General features: G+C 37.2%; 1 protein-coding gene across 5 annotated transcripts in view; it reads right to left on the bottom strand.

Moving 5' to 3' along the window:
- Positions 1–3244: 3244 nt before the first annotated feature.
- The window catches only part of MTDH (metadherin), a 68636-nt gene continuing 50071 nt past the window's right edge, over positions 3245–21809 (bottom strand). For 2 of the 5 annotated variants that reach the window (XM_036263801.1, XM_036263805.1), the window contains 5 exons: positions 19194–19318; positions 12539–12646; positions 9482–9622; positions 6604–6760; positions 3583–4986 (listed from right to left, as the gene is read on the bottom strand). In XM_036263801.1, coding sequence (XP_036119694.1) covers positions 4916–4986; positions 6604–6760; positions 9482–9622; positions 12539–12646; positions 19194–19318 — 602 coding nt within the window. In that variant the 3' untranslated portion in view covers positions 3583–4915. Of the gene's footprint in view, positions 4987–6603; positions 6761–7329; positions 7513–8345; positions 8403–9481; positions 9623–12538; positions 12647–19193; positions 19319–21809 lie in introns of those variants that run through there. The other 3 variants (XM_036263803.1, XM_036263804.1, XM_036263802.1) reach the window with 3 other exon arrangements.

Genomic DNA, 21809 nt, shown 5'->3' with positions numbered 1-21809 from the left:
TCATTTTACTTTTGATAAGAAATAGGAATAGTAGCAACTTTCCCAGGTAATCCCATATTTTTCTATTCAGATGGTCTAGAAGAGAAAGAAATCACTCATAATTCCTGTATCTTAAGTGACTAATAGTTCTTTGTTTTGTCATAAACCCCTTTGTGGTGTGTCAGGAAGCTTGCAGACCCTCAACAAACTCACAAGGAGCCCTGCCCCCAAGCTGGTACTTGCTGCTTTGCTGAGTCTGCTGGGGGAAGCCCCGTCTATAGCCTGCGGACCCTGTCCTCACCCAGGGGAGGGCCTGGTGTGTCCTGCACACTGCACCCTCTGGGGTACGGCACCATTCATGTGCTGTCATTGCCCCCACATATTAAAGTTTCCCAACACGTCTGTATAATGACTTGAGGAGGAGCACCAGGGAGGCTGTCCTGACATCTTTCCAAGGAGACTAGATGTTACCTGGGACCCTTAGCCAGTGCTGGCACCAAAAAGGACCTGGGGCGTTTGAGAGCAGCTATTTTCACCCATGGCTTTCCCTTCTTGATCCTGTTACCAAACACAACAAAGTCAAGTTCACCCCCAATATCCCCACTGGTAACGTTCTGTTTCTTAACCAGAATGGTGGTTTCAGGTGTTCATTTTATTATGCTTTATAATTTATGCACGTTACATATATTCATTTTAAATGCTTTGATACAATAAATAAAAAAGGAAAGCACACATATACAAAAAAGAATGCCATTATCATGGGGATGACCTTGATTTGCTTAAAATTTTCTTCAAATTAGCCTATTCATAAACTTTACTATGATGATTATTGGTCAGCAAACATTTACAATGCATCTCATAAACCTGTCTTGATGCTAGGGTTAGAAATTCTTTTCCTGTTAAATTATTATAAAGAATAGTAATGCCTTATGTTTAAAAAAAAAAAAGATTACTTGATACACTAGGGTCATCCTGCTGGAACTCGTCAGAATCTATACTCGCAGGACAGGAGTGGTAGGCTACCAAGTTTCCTTCAGCCTTCCTCTGGAATGGAAAGCTTTCACTGAGTGGCAGAAATGTCTCCCAGAATCTATTACATATAAATTACTAGAAGCAGCATCTAAGAGATTTCAAAACTTCTGCTTAACTGGATAAACCCAAACCTGATCTTAAAAATGTTTGGGTGCCAGCCTTGGTCGGTTTAGTTCAGTGGTTGGAGCATTGGCCTGTGGACCAGAGAGTCCCGGGTTCAGTTCCTGCTAGGGGCACGTACCCCCCCCAAAAAAAAGTTTGGGTGCCAGATACACAGAGATAACTAGCGGTGCCTCATACCCAGTTCTCCACTGCTTCCTCAGCAATGAATCCTGAAATGTTAATTTGGCCCATGACAACCCAGAATAAAGACTATTTCCCATCCCTCTTTGTAGCAGATCAAGGGATTAAGTTTGGGTTGATAAGCCTACGTGGTGTGAATAACTTGAAAGTTGTATTCTTAAAGGAAGGGGGCAGAAATACTAATAGACATTTCTAGCTGGTGCAACTTTCTGCAACCATGACTTGAAAGCCACATGCTGAGAACAGGGAGGGGCAACACAGAGGGGACGCGGTGCCTGACCCTGTCTGTCACAGGAGACCTGGACTGCCTTTCTAGTCTTTCATGTGCAGGAGAAAGAAACTATCTTGTTTAAGTTGCTATTTATCATTGAGGGACACAGCTAAATTAATAAGAAGGCCAAATTTGAGTCATTTCATTAATCTAAAAGGTTGATACAATTGATAAAATGCACATCAACTGCTAACATGATGTATGATGGCAGCTGTCCCCATGGTGTCACATACAGGGACATTCTAAGATGCTTAACTCCAAATATTTGAATGGTAAAGCCTGCAAGTGCACCTGTGGTTTTAGACAGAAATGCCAAGAACTTCAAAAAAGAAACTGACTTTATACTAGCTTAAGATGCAAAATGACTGAGAAGTCCCTCCCCATAAGAGAACTATAGTGAGCAATTTAAACAAAACAAAAATGGTTTTATTTACAATACTCAATGCATTTACAAATAACATATTTGCATTCCTTAAGTCTTTTGGAAAGTAATTCCAGTTTGTGCAATGAGTTTACAGGAAAGACTTAAGACATCTATTAGACATCTTAAACCTAATTTCTAAAATTTGAAAGATATTTCACACTATATTAATAGAGGACTGCTTTTAATTAAGAAAAACTAAACTCTGTAGTTAAATATTGCCCTTCAATATTTTCAACCCAAATACAAACTGGATTAGTCTATGAAATAATATCATTAGATTCGAATGAATTATTTCCACTGTCCCCCCAACAAAATGCATGCGCAAAGTAAACATGGCAAATTACATTAAAGACATTTTATTTCAATACTTTTTGGACTCTCTCAACTGGTTCGCTTAGTCCAGAGTATAGACAGGTAAGGCTCCCATCTGGGGAAATCCTAAACCACTACTCCCTGATCCAGAATAGGGAAGAATTTTCAGTATGTGGAGACAGGAGGGATTAGGAATATTTTAAAGTAGTTTCTCTAGGAGCCTTATTTGCTAATCAGAACAAGGTTCCCCTCCAGGCCTGATGAAAACTAAAGTGATAGGTTATCTTCCTACTAATAGTTTGGGGAGCATCTAATCTAAACCCCCAGGGGACAATAGGCTCCTCTATCTCCTCCTCCTCCCTGAATCACTACTTGATTTTAGTGCCTTCTGAGTTGATGATGGGGAAGAGTTCATGCATTCAGATTCGAGAAACTACTGTTATGTCACATGAAGACTCTGGGGCAGGTAAAGAGCGATAAACACTAACACTGCATAGGGCAGGAGTTTGCACGTCATGCCAAGTGAAAGAGAATGAACACCCCCTTCTCTACACTCATCTCTCCTGAAAAGACACACCTCTAACACCTGGCATAAATGGTTGACTGGTACACTAAACTGGAGAAATAAAGTCCAATACTTGACACAGCCAACAAAATTCTAAGATAAAGAAATGGTGAGGTAGAGTTGAGAGAGTTCAATTAAATTTTTTGAGCTCAGACCTTTTGGCACATCCTAAAATTAGACTCCCTACTGAATTCTCCTTTGTCAGACCTTTACAAAGTGCTGGCATCTTAGGAATCCTTGGATCTATTTAGGAATCATCTATGTAAAGCTAACAGAACAAAGTCATTTGGAGAAATCCATTACTGGCACATTAGCATATTTATCCCAATATTAAAGCAAATAAAAACAATGCTATCCATTTGCTGAATTTATTTAAACAAATCAATTTAGAAATATCATAGAATTAAGCAAAACTTCTGACATGTAAACATACTGCCATGTTCCTGAAACAGATGTTGACACCTGATAAGAGTTAATAACCAATTGTTAGGAAAGCTGTCCATTAATAAGGCCAGTCTTCAGTAAAACTAAAACCATTTTGTTTCTTTAGCTTTCCTAGACTGACAATACAATACTACCAAACCACAATCAAATATAATAAAGACAACGGTGGATGGACAGATCAGTACCATTGGTTACAGCTAAACAGTTTCATTCTTGGCGCCACATAAAAACAATTAAGCCAATCACATCAAATAAATCATGGCTTTTTTTCTTTATCACAATTCACTAAGTAATGTTAATTATGGTCCTTGTCAAACACGTTTGGTAAAGGCTATTTACAGTGTACATGGCCGAGCATGCACTATTTATAGTTACAAAGATACCTGCCAGTTTATTACAATAGGATTACACAGTGCCTGAAAATGGTGAAACAGCTCACACAGCATTGAAATCAATAGTTTCAAGCATAAAACGTTCCTTATTTGACCATGATTGCAATAATTAGATGAAAATTCTTATAAAAAGATGAATCCCCTTCAAGAAATTGATGCATATTCTACCCACTACAGGTTAAGGCAGTAAAAAAATGTATTCCTGATAACTGGAGGTCTTGACAATGTCAATTAAAGCTGTCTGACTCTAGTTTTCCATTCTCCATCATATACTCAAAGTTCTGTCTGTAGAACTAGTTTGTAAAAGATTTCATTGTTATATTCAAAAAAATATTAGTAATGAAGAAGAGATGATGCTGAAAAAAAGTAATTGCTAGGGAAAGAAAAAATATAAGTTTCATTTTGCCTCAAAGTTTTCAAATCATAAACAGGAGCTTTATTTGTGAGTCTCATCCTTAAAAGTATAAAACAAATACATATAGTTTATCATTCTTAATTTAAAATATATTGTACTTTGAACAATTCAAGTAATGTAAGACTATAAAAAATAAGTTCAGAAGCCATAAGTGTCAAATGCATTTTCAATGTTTAACTAAGAACTTTTTAAAAATTGTAAACTAAACCATGATGGTTTAGTTAAATAAATGGTAAATGACTTTTTATTTGCACTTGTGATTCCTTTAATACAAATTGCTACCAACAAATATGTAAAGATATGGCTGATTATGCATTTGATCAAAGCACTTTGATTTAAGCATAAAACAGATTTAAATGGTGTTAAGTTCCGTGCATAAGATCCAAAAAGTTGCCTGTGAATTTGTAGGCAACCCTCTCCTAATCAGCATCCTTTATTCCTCAGTTGCAGATGAGAAAGGGCACAATCTGTTGTAAACAGGGCACTGCTGTAAAACCAGGATAACATTCTTAAATTTCTTAAATTAAGATCGTTCTCATTAAATTGAAAAGACTTTCCCCAAGTGTCTTCCAGCACTGTAGTATATTCTGCTGACCTCTTAATTTCATAAATTAACTTTCTTTTGATTCCATTTTTATGGTGGTTGTGTTCACAGTTTTGTTTTAAAAATTGGTTTAAATTTATATAAAACTCTGTACATGTTCACAAATTATTGCATAAACAGCATAATCTTCATGACAGTGTTTGCAAACACATGTCCAATTCAGGAAAAGAAAATTCACGTTTCCCGCCTGGCTTTTTTCTTCTTTTTTATTTGTTTGGGAGATTCCCAGCTAGTTTCAGACTTAGCTGAAAGGAAAAAGAAAACAAACAAACAAACAAAAACAGGAGAGAAAAATGTTAGAAGGATAGTTAATACAGTTATGTCTCAAAAATATTAAAGTTGTATCAATAAAAACATGTTTCAAAATCCACTAAGAAAGCTTTAGATTTTTTTTTTTTTAAATCCTCATCTGGCCCTGGCCAGTTTGGCTCAGTGGTTGGAGCATCACCCTGTAGTTCGGAGAGACCCAGGTTCGGTTCCCGCTAAGGGCACGTATCTCAGTTGCAGTTTGTCCCCGGTCCTGGTTGGTCGTGTGGGTGGCAGCCACTCGATGCATCCCTTTCACGTCGATGTTTCTCTCTCTCTCTCTCTCTCTCTCTCTCTCTCTCTCCTTCTCCCTCCCTCCCACTCTATCTGAACAAAACATGGAAAAATGTCCTTGGGTGAGGATAAAAAAAAAAATCCTCATCTGAGGACATTTTTCCAGGGCCGGGGACAAACTGCAACTGAGATACATGCCCTTAGTGGGAACGGAACCCGGGTCTCTCCAGACCACAGGCCAACGCTCTAACCACTTAGCCAACCGGCCAGGGCAAGAATGCTTTAGATTTTATGTTTAAGTTTTCAAGTTCTAGTTACACATTTTAGGTTATTTTGTTTGTTTTCCTGTTTTTCTTTCAATTCCAATGTACTATTTGGTTAAACTATATGGATGACATTTTACCAGTTTTTAACTAAAAAACCAATCATTTAGAAAAATAATTTTTTATTTATTGATTTTAGAGAGAAAGGAAGGGAGAGGGAGAGAGAGATGGAAACACTGATGAGAGAGAACATCGACTGGCTGCCTCCTGCATGCCCCCCACTGGGGATCGGGCCCACAACCTGGGCATGTGCCCTGACTGAATATTGAACCTGTGACCTTTTGGTGCATGGATTGACGCTCAAACAGTGAGCCACACTGGCCAGGCTAGAACAATTTGCAGTTTCTTTTTTTTCTTCATTGATTTTTTTTTTTTTAGATAGAATGAAAGGGATGGAGGGAGAGAGAGGGAAAGAGACAGAGCAAAACATCAATGTGAGACACATTGACTGGGTTGGGGACTGAACCTGAAACTGAAGTATGTGCCCTTGACCAAGAATTGAACCTGTGACCCTTTGTTCTGAGGGCCCATGCTCTAATCGCTGAGCCAAACTGGCTAGGGCCATCATGCAGTTTCAAGAACATGTGCACCCATCCAGGATGGTGTGGCTCAGTTGGTTGGGTGCTGTCCCATGCACCAAAAGGTTGTGGGCTGGATCCCCGGTAGGCGTGCAGGAGGCAGCCAAATGATACTCTGCTCTCACATTGTTTCTCTTTCTCTCTTCCTCTCAAATAAAAAGGGGAACATGTGCACCCCAAAAGGGAGGGACCAGAGACTAGGGACCAGGGTAGGTACCAAGTCCTCCTCTGTGTATGTCCTTGGCAACCTATTCTTGCCCAGAGTGATTTCAGCTCCTTAGCCCTTACAACTGAGTCTACAAGGTCCCAAGGAATCAAGTCTTTGCAAAGAAAGAACAAGGCTGCTCTACGACCAGAAATCTAAATATAGTTATGAATAGTACAGAGAACACACAAAAGAACCAAAAATAGGATGACTTACTTTGTGAAGGAGGCACACTATTTTGCTTAGTATTTGACTTGGATTTATCTGACTCTTGTAGCATCGGTGGCACTTGGGAAGAGCTCTTGTCAGTATCACTTTTTGATAAAATAACAGATGGCTCGGTAGAAACAGCAGGTGAGAGAGTCTTGATAGGCTAGTTTGAAATACAATTACTTTAGATTTTTGTAAGGAATTTTAAATAAAATTAAATATCACAGTAATATCAAGAGGCTGTTTAGCAATAGTACTACTAGGATGGTTTCTAGAAGCAGCACAACTCATGCCTGCCCTCTAGTGACATAATCAAATATATCTTTACCTACAAATACAGGAGACAAAAATGGATGAAGGTTTAAAATGACAAGATGTTTGCTCTGGCCGGTTTTCTCAATGGTTAGAGCGTCGGTCCGCAGACCAAAGAGTCATGGGTTTGATTCCGGCCAAGGGCCTGTACCCCAGTTGCGGTTCGTCACAGGCCCTGAAAGGGGTCGTGAGGCAGGCGACCAGTTGATGTGTGCCCCTCACACTGGTGTGTTTCTCTCTCTCTTCCTCACATTCTAACTGAAGATAAATGGAAAAATATCCTCAGGTAAGGATTGAAAAAAAACCAAAAACGACAAGATGTTTACTGAATCTCAAATAGGAATAAACAATTTTCATTAACTTTTATACTTTCCTTTTTTCTTATAAATTACATGATTTTATATTTGTTAGCAATTCAATGCTACTCACCAACTCTCAAATCAAAACTTTTTCATGTGAAAAACAAAAAACAACTTCTTCATGTGAAAGACAAAAGAAAACAGCTAATGTCAGAACTATCAGTAGGCGATACCCGCCCTTTCCCCTTCTGGAGGTAGGGATATCTTGAACAACAGCAGCAGCAGCAGCGATAGCTTCAGTTTCCTACCCAAGGAAAAAGACGATCTCAGACGAAAGCTGACTATGGCTACTAGTGTTTTTTTTTTAAATCCTCACCCGAGGACATTTTTCCATTTTTTTGTTCAGATAGAGTGGGGGGGGGGGGAGAAACATCAACGTGAAAGGGACACATCAAGTGGCCGCCACCCGCATGACCAACCGGGGCCAGGGACAAACTGCAACCGAGGTACACACCCTGAGTGGGAACAGAACCCAGATCTCTCTGGACCGCAGGCCAATGCTCTAACCACTGAGCAAAACTGGCCAGGGCTATGGCTACTAGTTTTGCCAATTAAAACCACTTAAGCCCTGGCTGGTTTGGCTCAGTGGTTAGAGTGTCGGCCTGTGGACCAGAGAGGCCTGGGTTTGGTTCCCACTAAGGGCACGTACCTTAGTTGCAGTTTGTCCCCAGCCCGGTTGGGGTTGTGTGGGTGGCCACCACTCGATGTGTCTCTCTCACATTGATGTTTCTCTCTCTCTTTCTTCCCCCCTCTCCCTCTCCTGCTCTGTCTGAAGATAAATGCAAAAATGTCCTCAGGTGAGAAATTAAAAAAAAAACAAACAAAAAACCACTTAAACTCAGGTCCAAATCTTCAGAGTTTTATCCAGCCTGGTGGTGAAATCATAATGCTTAGGGCCTAGACTCCTGAGCCTTGCTTCTCCTCTTCAACCTATGAGCAGAAAGGGGTTAAACTGATTTGCTTCAGTGAGGTCTGTTAATGAACTGTCAAAACCAGGTAAACACAGAATCTCTAATATGTGGAGTCCCGTGAGGCTTTAACAGATGAGTAGGCTATCATTTCACCCTTTAGCTTTACCTTTGATTGTTATTTTGAATAGAGGTAATGGTTTCTTTTGCCCTCTGTTCTTCCAGGCTTCATGGGTTCAAGAAAACATAACGGGAAAGGAAACAAAAGGAGGGAGCTGTGTGCACTCAGATAACTGCTGGGGTTCTTTCCTCCTACTTCAGATATCTGAAGCAGCATTTTTACTGTTCCGTTCAGCTTTCTTAATATTCCCTGTATTTATTTCATACTCAAAAGTTTTATTACTTATTTTTAATCTCCTTTCCTCCTGTTTTCTCACTTATCTACGTTTAATCACAAAAAGGTTCAAGTATTCTTTACAAGATGGCTTCTGAAAATAAAGCAAAACATCAAAATGTTAAACGACTCTTTGTAGTCCTACTATTAAACCTATGGATGTCCTGAAATTGTATCCTTTTATCTCAAAATACTCTCAGGGAAATAAAAGCATCAAATTCAAATAGAAAAAATGGTTAAGATTTTGTTTTAGTACAAGACTGTTACAAATTATTTTTCTTAGTGGTAATTCAGGTTCTTGTCTAAAGCTGTTTCATTAAGTATTTAAGCTCCACAAAGGCAGATATATACATATTTTTTCTTTGTTCTCTAATATATCCCCAGAATCTAAAATAGTATGTGGCATATAGTTCTCAATACATTTTTTAAAATAAGTAAATAAATAAACTATGCAATTCCAGTAGAATTTAATATATTTCAATATGATGTAATTCATCTAAATAGAAATCAAAGTCTGTCACTAGCCTAGACCTTTTGTAAAATGGTGCCTTCTGACACATCAAAAATTTCCATTGAAGGCACATATTTCAAGAACTTGTCACCAAATTTAAACAAATGTTATATTTTCTCTAAACTATCTATCAATCCCTGTATGCCTGGATATTTAATAGAGGAAAATACAGTCTAGCAGGTCTGGTTTTGCCATTGATAGTTTTGTGACTTTGGACAAATTTATTCAATTTCTCTAACCTTATTTACATAATGGGCTCTATACCTTTCTCGTAGGGTTATTGTGAGGAATAAACTATTTTGAGCATTTTAAATGCTTAGCACAATACTTTAATAAAATATTAATTATAATACAATTCTGTCATCAAAATTTTATTCCTTAAGTATAAAAAAAAAATCACCTGGCTATTTTTGACCAGTGCTTCTGCTGGATCACTAGTGCTTATGGTTTTCAAAGAAAAAGCTTTCTCCTGTTTTGGACGGATTTTAGAGGCATTCACTGGAAGCTCTTCTCTAATCTCTTTTTCTAATTCTTCTGAGTCCTGCAGAGAAGAGTAGTAGTCTATTAGATGACATAAATTACCCATTTTTACTAATTAAACCTATTCGGTTTGTTGTATTAATGTCCAGAAGATATTCCAAAAAATAATTTTAGTTCAGAAACTGTTCAGCTTAAAAGATCATACAAAAACAATTTTTCAAAGATATATAATACATAGATACATTTGGAACATACATTCATCATTCCTGTTGTCCACAGGGATTTAAATCAATTGTAAATTAAAAAAACAATATACAAAAAGGAGAAACATCTGTAACAAATTAATAAAAATTAATAAAAATAATTAAAAAAATAAAAAGGCAATTAAAAAAATAGCCTTTCACGTAATGACTTCCTTAAGAAATGAAAAATCTATAAATGCATTTTCTAGACAAATTAAGTTCACACAGTAGAAAGGACAGAGATAGGAATTTCATTTTGGCCAACACACAGTCTATTTGTATAATCTTAAGGACAGATCATTTTGTTTTGATGAATCTTAGTTTCTTCAACTATAAAATAAAATTTGCCTAGATAATTTCTAAGGTCCTATCCAAGTTTTAACTTTTCCATTCTTAGGCCTTCAGACTTTTAAAAAGTTTGAACAAAAAAATTCTAAAATACATTACATGCTTAGATATGTAAAATAAATATGAACTAGAATATATTAAATAGGATCATTGTGATTTATATGGTTCTTTAGGAAACTCATACAAAAAAAAATACCTGTTTTATTTATTTCTTTATTTGACCATTTATTTTAAACAACAGGCTAAGATGATCTTGAAAGTTTCCTTCCAACACTGATATTCTATAAAACTTGTTCAGAATGATAGTGTGTTTAGACAGTTATTAAAAATTTTGTTGTGAAATTAATTTGAGAAAGTAGCTTTGGAGGTATGTATACATGTTAAAATTTGCAATGTGTACAAAGTTGATGAGAAGATATCAGATGTTTCTATGCTAAGCTGAACTCAATGGTAAAAAACCCACCAACCACATACAAAAACTAAATAGAACTATACTGAAAAAAGACAAATTCAAAAATGTAATCATTTATGGGTAGGATGCTATGTGCTATATACTTCACACAGAACCTCATGGATCCCTCATTTAAACAATGATGAAACTGAAATTTGAAGAAAGGTCTGACTCTAGCCCTGGCCAGTTTGGCTCAGCAGTTAGAGCATTGGCCTGTGGACCAGAGAGTACTGGGTTCGGTTCCCGCTAAGGGCAGTGCCGTACCTTGGTTGCATTTTGTCTCCGACCCTGGTTGGGGTTGTGTGGGTGGCAACCACTTGATGTGCTCTCTCACACTGATGTTTCTCTCTCTCTCTTCTCCCCTCTTTCCCTCCCGCTCTATCTGAAGATAAAAGCAAAAAATGTCCTTGGGTGAGGATAAAAATAAATAAATTAATTAATTAAAATAAATATTAAAAAAGAAGGTCCAGTCTGGCCGATGTGGCTCAGTGGTTGAGCACTGACCCATGCATCAAGAGGTCACCAGTTTAATTCCCAGCCAAGACACATGCCCAGATTGTGGGCCCGACCCCCAGTGGCAGGCCTGTGGGAGGCGGCCAATCGATGTTCTCTCTCATCGATGTTTCTATCTCTCTCTCCCTTTCACTTCCTCTCTCTCTAAAATCAATAAAGAAAAAAAAAAGGAAAGGTCCAACTCTAAAGCTTTTATACTTATTCACTATATTTTAAAAAACAGATAAAACTTTAAAAAAAGGAATATTAAAATACCAAAAGAACTTCCACAATTTAATGACCTTTTCTAATAAGTTGACATTTACAGAATACACCAATCCCTCAAATTTTTTTTGAAAGGAATTTACCTAATCCACAAGCCAGAAAAGTCATAATTAAGTCACAGAAATCCAGACAAACTTGGCGAAATAGATTTCAGATGGTACTGATAACAAAGGATAGCTGTCAATAACATTTCTCATCAGTTAGCTTAGCTAAGAGGAAAAGCATACTTATTAAATAGATTTAGATTTTTATATCCATCGACCTTAGTCACATTAGCCTTAATGCCCACCAATTACTACCACAGAGAAAAAACTAATAGTGATAATGAATCAGTATCATTTATGAAGGGTTGTGCTTCCCACAACAAAGAACTGAACACATACTTCCTTAAAAAGTCATGCAGCAATGTTTTCAAAATAGAACAGAAAAATGTATGTAGGCTATCCTCTAGAAGTTTTGGCTATCTCCTACATTTAGAGGAATGAAAACAATTATCTAACATGGTTATAAGTAAGCAATAAGGTTTTCCTGAGTTGTAATGTAATGGTGATGTAGTGCTTTCAAAAATAAATCCATGCATATTTCTAATACAGTGTGTATGAAATGAAAATATCTTTGTTTTCATATATATTATAATCTAAAAAAATTTCCCCAGACAGTAAAGACCAAAGAAATGAAAAGGAAAATGGGGAAGCAATGGAAAGTTTCTGTTAGAAGCTAGAAGAGCAGGAAAGGATACCAAGTGGAAGTCAAGACAGTCAGTCAAGTGAAAGCCTCCAGTCATTATGTACTTGGTTTTCTAATTGTGCCAAAATTCTAATTTGCTAAATTCCAGTTACTCAAAGGGAATTTCGGTACATATGAAATATGGTACGTCCTTTTTCATTTTAGCACAATAGATACCAAAATACATCTGATTTCTAATTGAGAATGTTATTTATTCACTTTTGGGTTTAAAACTTTGATACAATGTTTTTTTTTAGAGCAACAGGTAAACAGCATGATGTACAAATCTTTAAAATATTCTGTGAATTTTCAAATAAATTTGATGTCTCATACTGTGTCTTTTATCTCTACATGTTCTTAGCATCTGTATATTTTCTTTTCACATTTCAGCGTAGGTACTTAATGAATGAAGCTTGTTGTTTTGATATTCTACCTGTGCAGGAGAGTTATCATCACCTTGCTTCTTCTTTTTCTTCTTTTTCTTTTTAGATTTCCCGGTAGAAAGAGCACCCTCTCCCTTTTCTTTATCATCATCTGAAACCTAATGTTAAAAGCAAAAGTGGTAAAGTGAGCCAACTGGTTTAGTTTACATTGTTTAGAAAAGCATTATGAAATAATTTCATTTATTATGTTTAGTCTTATTTAAATATTAAATGAGAATTAGTAACAACCAATAAAACTGATCTAAAATTACATACTTAAAAAAATAAAGTACACGAAACTTCATTCTCCTATTGTCTACGATTGACTATTTTTTCTTACATCGTTCATCACTTACTAGATCAATTAAAGAGCTGTGCAAATTTTGGTTTTTAAAAACTCATTGTATAGCCCTCGCCTGTTTGGCTCAGCAGTTAGAATGTCAGCCCACAGACCAAAGAGTCATGGGTTCGATTCCGGTCAAGGGCATGTACCTCGGTTGCGGTTCATCCCCGGCCCTGGTCAGGTCGTGTGGGAGGCAACCAGTTGATGTGTCTCTCACATCGATGTTTTTCTCTCTCTCTCTCTGTCTCCCTCCCATTCTATCTGATAAATGTAAAAATATCCTTGGGTGAGGGCTAAAATAAATAAATAAACTCATTGGATAGGTAATTCTGTTTTATTTCAGAGTTTAAGTACAAAACATCTGGATTAAAATTGAATTTGACCCTGTTAAGATAATGACAAGCTACAGAGTGGGAGAGAATATTTGCAAATGATGTATCCATCAAGGCCTTGTATCTAGACTATATAAAGAACACTCAAAATTCAACAGTGAAAAAACAAACAATCCAATTAGAAAATGTGCAAAAGATGAAAAGACATTTCACAAAAGACAGACAGAGGGCAAAGAAGCACATGGAAAGATGTTCAATATTATTAGCCATTAGGGAAATGCTGACTAAAACCAAGAGTTATCACTACATACCCATCGGAATAGTGGTCCTGGCTGGGTAGCTCAGTTGGTTAGAGCACCATTCCGATATGCCAAGGTTGTGGATTTGATCCCTGGTCAGGGCACATACAAGAATCAACCAATGTAAGCATCGACCCATGCACCAGGAGGTCGCCTGTTCGATTCCCGGTCGGAGCACATGACCAGGTTGTGGGCCAAATCCCCAGTGGGGGGCATGCAGGAGGCAACCAATTGATGTTCTCTCTCTTCGATGTTTATATCTCTCCCTCTCCCTTCTTCTCTCTCTAAAAATCAATAAAGAAAAACAAATAATAAAAAAAAAGAATCAACCAATGAATGTATAAATAAGTGGAACACGAGATCAATGTTTCTCTCTTTCCCTTCCTTCTCTATCTCTAAAATTAAAAAAAAAAAAAAAAAATTAAAGAGGAAAAAAGTGACAACAGCAAGTGCTGGCAAGGATGCAGAGAAATTAGATCACTTACACATTTCCAATGGGAATATAAAGTGATACAGCTACTCTGGAAAATAGGCAATTTCTTAAAATATTAAATATGAAACTACCACACAGCCTAGGGATTGTACTCCTAGGCATTTGTCCCAGAGAAATGAAAATTTACATTTGCATGGAAACTGGTACATGACTGCATACAAGCAGCTTTATTCATAAGCGCCCCAAACCGGAAACAATCCAAATGTCCTTCAACAGGAGAATGGTTAAATACAGGCATACCTCAGAGATATTGCAGGTTCAGTTCCAGACCACCAATATTAAGCAAGTATTGCAATAAAGTGCACTATAATTTTTTTGCTGGTGGAGGGTCTTGCTTTCAATTTGTAAAGAAATGAAACATCTGAGAAGTGCAATAAAGCGAAGTGCAATAAAACGAGGTATGCCTGTAAGTCTGAGGCATATCCAGAACATAGACTACTATTCAAGAGTAAAAAAAAAGAAGAAACTAATGATACATACAATGATCTGGAAGAATCTTTAGAGAATTATGCTCAGTGAAAAAAACAGTACCAAAAGGTTACATACTATATATAATTATATACATAGAACAGTCTTGCTATGACATAATTATAGACAGAGAACAGATTACTTACTAGAGGTTTTTTTTTTTATCCTCACCCAAGGACATTTTTGCATTTATCTTCAGATAGAGTGGGAGGGAGAGAGGAGGGAAGAAAGAGAGAGAAACATCGATGTGAGAGAGACACACAGAGTGGTTGTCACCCACATGACCCCAACCGGGGCCGGGGACAAACTGCAACCGAGGTACGTGCCCTTAGCGGGAACCGAAACCAGGATTCTCTGGTCAGCAGGCCAACGCTCTAACTGCTGAGCAAAACCGGCCAGGGCAAACTTACTAGAGGTTTAGAAAGGGAGTGGAGATAGAAATGAAGAGAAGATGGCTACAAAGAAGGGCAACCTGAGGGATCCTTGCAGTGATGGAAATGTTCTGTATTTTGACTGTATCAATGCCAATACTGCAGTTGTGATACTATACTACAGTTTTCAAGATGTTACCACTGAGAGACACTGGGTAAAGGGTACAGGCGATCACTCTATTATGTCTTAAAAGTAAATGAGACTTTCTAATCATCTCAAAATAAAAGGCTTAATTAAAAAATTGAATCTGAGAATGTCATTGAAAATAACATTCTGCATGACAAAAAGAGTGAATTAGGACTGTTAAATTAGTATTGATGATATCTCTTCACACATAACATATAGTTAAATTTTCTATGAAAATGCCTTTTGTTTATTCTGCACAGGTTAACAGTCAAGGTCCCTAGACTATTCTGATGGAAGAGATGATAGGAAAAACTGCTATTTCTCTGTTCGGCACTGTAGTCAATAGGATGATTTTGGAGGTCTCACGGACCACCAAATAGTTTACAAAAATTATTAGCAGACAGAAAAACAAAATACAAAACGCTATACAACTCAACTACCTATAATCCAACCATAAGAGAAATGTAGTTCTGTATGGCAAAACACCATTTTTTGTTCATGAGAAAAAGGAGAAAATCAACTCCATAACCATATTTTAGCTCAGATATTCTGAAAAATTTTAAATCCTTTATACCCCCTTCTCAACCCCACTCCCACACTATCCCTCCCTCGGGGTAACCATTATCATGAACTTTTGTGTCCATCTAATGAATTTTTCTATGAACTTATGCACCCCCACAAAATCTACATAAATGGTATCATCATTGTATCTTTCTGTAACTTGCTCTTCACCATTCATTGAGATTTTAGTAATATTGATATATTAATATAGCTTTATTTTATTTATTTAAAAATCTACTATGCCATTATACAAACAAAACACATTTTGTTTTCCATTCCCCAACTAATGGGCATTTAGAAGGCATCCCATTTTTGCTTGGAAATGTAAAAGATGATATCTGAATATACTCAGAAAAAGAACTGCTATGATATGAGATAGTCTTTAGTTAGTTGTTCCACTGTTAAATTCTGACTATCAGGCATGGAGAAGTTCTAGTTATAGTTAGTTGTACAAACATTCAATAAGTACTGTGTGCTAAGGTACTATATACTAGGAACCTTAAAAAAAAAGTAGACTTTATTATTATTTTTTTAGCACAGCAAAATTAAGCAGAAGGCAGAGATTTCCATATACCCCTGACTTCACTCATTCACAGACTCCTCCTACTGTCAACATTCCTTGAGTGGCACATTTGTTACAACCAATGAACCTATATCGACACATCATTATCACTCAAAGCCCAAAGCTGACATTAGAGCTCACTTTTGGTGGTGTACATTCTATGGGTTTAGACAAATGTCCAGTGACATGGCTCTACCATTATAGAATCATACATAGTAGTTTCACTGCCCTAAGTAACCTCTGTGCTCTGCCCATTCACCCCTCTTTCCCCCAGCCCCTGGCAACTCTGGGAAGCTTTTGTAGGTCCAATCTAAAATTCATTATTTACCTGGTAACTGTCCCCCTTCTACATCTATTTACACCCTTAGTAGTAATCCTATTAGGACCTCTCCCTTTCTCTGATCCCTGAAGATGAGAGGTACTACATCCAATTAAAGTCTAACCCACAATGTGCCTAAGGTCCCCCCACCCCTACTGCCAGGATCTTATTCTATGAGTCCAATCTCTCTCATTTATATTTAACTTTTACTTTATTCGAGATCCTTTCCCTACAGCTATGTTAAAGCAAGAGTATGTAAACAAAGAATTTAGCTCAATGCCAGTTTTTGTAAATAAACTCACTTCTCTATTGCTTATGGCTAGTTTTGCACTACTGTATGGCTCTTTATTAAAAAGTCTGCTGGCCCCTGCACTAAAATCTCCTGTCATTAAAATACAAAAAAACCTTCCAACAAAACCCTTTCTGATACCAGTTTGCTGTCATCCACTACCTCCCCTCCATTCCCACCTAAACTTACTTAAAAATTTATACTTATCATTACTATTTTTAACCCCCACTTACCGAATTACTACAATATGGCTTCTATTCCAAGATTTCTAAAAAGCTGCTTTAAATGACCAACAAGCAATTGTCTCGGCTTCCGTGATCCAGAATTCTCCTTCCTCAGTCTCGTTCTTGGGCTTTTATTTCTCCTTAAAAGTAGGGAGTTCCCCAGATTTCTATGCTCATTCCACTCATCTTTTCAGCTCTACATATTTTTTTCCTAAATTCTTTCACTCTCAAAGTTTTATCTACCATATACTAATAATTTCCAAATACAGGTCTTTTCCCTAAGCTTTAACCTGTTATGACCAACTTCTCTTAGGTATAACTAAAACACCCCACATTTAACATACCTGAAACTGAATAAATCATCTTCCCCCAATTAATTAGCATTGGCTTCTATATTCTCTCTGTTGGGAGCACCACTTTTCCACCCTCCTAGTTATCCAAGCTACTATCCTGGCAGCATTTTTAATGACTCTTTCTCTATTCAATTCTAATCACATGCTCTGCTGATTTTACTTCTATTTATTTTAAATCTCTCCTCTACTCCACATACTATTCTTTTTTTTTATCTTCACCCAAGGACATTTTTCCATTTTTTGTTCAGGTAGAGTGGGAGGGAGAGAGAGGAACAGAGAGAGAGAGAGAGAGAGAGAGAGAGAGAAACATCGACGTGAAATGAACACATCGAGTGGCTGTCACCTGCACGACCGACCAGGGCCGGGGAAAAACTGCAACCGAGGCACGCGCCCTTAGTGGGAACCGAACCCGGGTCTCTCCGGACCGCAGGCCGACGCTCTAACCGCTGAGCCAAACTGGCCAGGGCTCCACATACTATTCTTATCACTACTGTCCTGGACTACTACACAACCTCGAAATTGGTCTTTCTGCCTTTATTCACATATGCCTCCACTCATTTTTCTACATGGATTATCACAGTAGTCAAACCAAACCAAACCAAACCAGACAAAACCAACCCAACCCAACCAACAAGCAAAACCACTTTAGCTTAAAATTCTTCCATTATTTATAGGTGAAAATCCAAGATTTAAAACATGACATTCAAGGACTTCTAGAATCCAGTCCCTGCCTCCCTCTCCAGTCTTATTTCTGACTGTACTATTCATCACATTCTGCTTTTATTTCTAGGATGCCTATGCTGAAACCCGCAAGTACTTCATAATAACCAACACATACTGTAACATTACTTTTATCTGTTGATGTGCTGCAGGCTCCTTGAAGGCAGTAATTGTGTCTTATTTATCTTTGTTCTTCCACTAGCACAATACCTGACCCATGCTAGATGCTCAATTCATGTTTGCTGAATATTAATGGTCTTACTATCTTCAGAGCCTCTTTGACTTTTCACCCTTATTCCTATAACCAACCAGCAGCAAAGTTTGATCAGTACTTTTGTGTCTCTTGTAAAGCTATTGACTTACTTCCTTTCCTTCTACCCTGATACATGTAATGATTTCTTTAATGCTTACCCTAAAAAGTACAAAATAGCCTACCAAACTGGTCTTCTTGTTTTTCTGCCAGATCCAGCTTAATTTTTCCTAACCCTAGTGATGATCATCCCTAGTTTAAAAGCTGTCAATAGGTTCTCATTACTTACAGAATTCCATAAAAATGTAACAAGGTATATATATTTCCTTTCACTTATTTATTCATTTAACTGAATGCCAAGTATGTCGCTAGAGCTACAAAAACAAAAACTTTATGGTCCCTTTCTTTAAGGAATGCAGCCTAGAAGGGGGAAGATAGACACATAAACAATTGATCCCATCACCAGCTTATTCCACACATATGCCCTATTTACCTCTCCACCAAATGTGTTGCCTATTTCCCTGCCTTAGTGCCTTTTTCATGATGTTCTCAGTCTTGTCTATTGCTATGAAGCCTTCTTTAATCTTGTAACTGGAAACCAATTTACTCTTTTCTAAAACACATTATGAGTTGGTAGGCTATTATAATTCTAATAAGAGAACAGGACCTATTGTTTATTTTCCTATCAATGTGCTTTCCATATAGAGTCCTCAATAATTTGTGGGGGAAAAAACCAACAGTGATATGGAGAAGGCATGCAGGCAAACGATGATTGAAGTATCAGAATGCCTCCCTGAAACAATCAGGATATACTTATAATACAGACTGTATCCCCTAAAATTCTAATATAGTTGGGTGTAAAGAAATAAACAAACCCACCAATCCCTTTACTCACTTTTTGATCATCAGGAATTGGCTCCTGGGACTTTAGAAGTGAAGCTCTTTCTTCATCTACCCAATTCCCCCACTCTTCTGCTGGTGCATTCCAATCAGAGCTGGGATCAGCAGAAGACAGACCATCTAAAATTTAACAGTGTGAATTAGGTATCTATCATTTCTGCCAAAAACTAAAATGCAAAAACTAAAATTCCTTATGTTGAACTAAACTGTAACTTTTAACTACTGCTCCTTCTCCCAGGCACATTTTAAAAGCTAGAAAAAACCCCAATAACATGATGGTAAAAAACCTTTGCCCAACTTCTACAGGGCACATCATATGCTAACTAAGTGGAATTTCTAAGAAACTCCAGAAAACTTACGAATTAACTATTTAATTCTACTCTCTCTATTTCCTTTGTTATCAGTCTCCTGAATTTGCTCTTTTCACTGTTTATGTCTAACTTGATCTTAAATGGTCATTTTATGTGTGTGTGTCCTGATTATGACAACATTTTTGTAATTGATTATTTTTCTAAGGTAGTCAATATTGAATAGCAGTACCAAAATTATGCTCCCCTACTGTCATTTTTCCCTCTACTCTCTCCCCTCTTTAAGAGCTTTTCAAGATCAGGTTCTTCTTTATTTATTTATTTATTTTTTTCCAAGATTAGGTTCTTCTTTAAATTCACTAAGTCATAACAGAACTAACCTCTTCTTTTCCCCTCCTTTTTAAATACTTGCACCTTCATTCCAGAATATGTGAGTCACTTTCTGGGCTTCTATCATCCTATTGTCATAAATAAACTTTTATTTTAGACTTCTAACTTCCTTTCTTTTACTCTAAAAGGCACTGAATTTTACCGTCTTTGGGGAGCTATTACTGGCTTATTCTAAAAGGGAAAATCATTCTTTGGCTTTACCCTGATTAAATAATTAGCTCCCAGTCAATCCTTCCCTCCTCTTCCAGGATAGTCTAACACACTTGCATGTATACTCCTATAATGACGACTTACAGTCAGGTTTCATTTACACTGGTTTAAGATGACAAAGGTTAGACTTTATTTCTAAATAGTTAACAAGTCTAGAATTCTAATACTGCTTTACTGAAAAAAAAAAAAAAATCCAATCTTTTCCCACTAATGCCAAATGCTACTTTCATCAAACACTAAATTCTTTCATATACATTTCAGTCTATTTCTTGAATTTCTTTCTGTTCCACTGATCTATTCCTGGGATAGTGCCATATGTAACTTTGTAATACTGTATCTAAGAAAACAAATCTGCCAGCATCACTCTTATTTTCTTTGCTATTCCATGTGAACTCGATTATTTTTGTTTAAAGGGAAGGTATTATGACACATCCTCAATGAAGGCTTTAAAACCTACGCTCTAAAAGAATATATAATGATCTGGGAAAAACCTCACACAAAAAAATCATAGACATAACTACCTGTATAGTATGATCCCAAATGTATAGGAGGAAGAGATACAAGAAAATAATACATAATAATAGATAGATAGATCTTAACAGTAGAATTACAGGAATTTCATCTTATTAAGCACTTCCTATGTACTAGAACTTGAGCTAGTTAGGTACCTGACATACAAAGATAGTATGACATAACCCTGCCCGCCCCCAATGGAGCTCACAGTCTTTCTACTCAGGGATGGAGAGAGGTAAGTACAACAGACAGAGTGATAGATTCTGTTACAGTGGGTGTGGAAAGGGGGAAGAGGGGTTAAACCAGCAGAGGGTGGGGAGAGACTGAGAATGTAAGCAAAATACAGTTTAGTGGAGGAAAAACATGGAACAAGTGATCACAAGTTTGAAATGTGTTACGAAAAGGAAGTCTCTTCCTATATTTTGGAATGTACTAACATAAGCAGGTATTCTGAGTCAGTATTACATAGGATTAACAGAGAGGTCAGAAGGACCTTACAGCTCTGGCCATAAGGCTCAACTGGTTGGAGCATGGTCCATACACCAAAAGGTTGCAGATTTGATTCCTGGTCAGGGCACATACCTAGGTTGCAGGTTTGATCCCCGGTTAGAGAACATATGGGAGGCAAAAGATCTGTCTCTCAATCATATTCTTGAGAGAGGAGTGAAAAAAAAAAGGCCTTATAATCAAACAGTTCTATATATGACTATTGCTCTACCACTTAATAACTGTGATTTTTGTTAATTTTTTTTTTTTTTTTTTTACATTTATCTTCAGATAGAGAGGGAGAGAGGGGGAGGAGAGAGAAACCTCAATGTGAGAGACACATCGACTGGTCACCACCCACACGACCCCAACCGGGGTGGGGACAAACTGCACCTGAGGTATGTGCCCTTAACAGGAACTGAATCTGGGACTCTGCTCCACAGGCCGACGCTCTAATCGCTGAGCCAAACTGGCCAGGGCTAAATTTCTTAATTGTAATGGCCTATACACTAACTTCATAAAATTGCTGAGAAGATTATATGAGACACATGTAAAGGAGTTCATAGCAATGCAGTAAGTGCTCAATAAATTGTAGCTATTGTTTTTACAATAGCAAACCAGTTTTTAAGCTACTAGGCATTACAATCAGTCATTTATTTTTCATAATCCTGATAAATCCCTCAATAAGATACACTTGGTATGTC

Source organism: Molossus molossus, unplaced genomic scaffold, assembly GCF_014108415.1.
Source record: "Molossus molossus isolate mMolMol1 unplaced genomic scaffold, mMolMol1.p scaffold_m16_p_16, whole genome shotgun sequence".
Lineage (NCBI taxonomy): Eukaryota > Metazoa > Chordata > Mammalia > Chiroptera > Molossidae > Molossus > Molossus molossus.
Note: the sequence above shows the minus strand (reverse complement) of the source record. Positions and strands in the feature narration are given on the sequence as shown.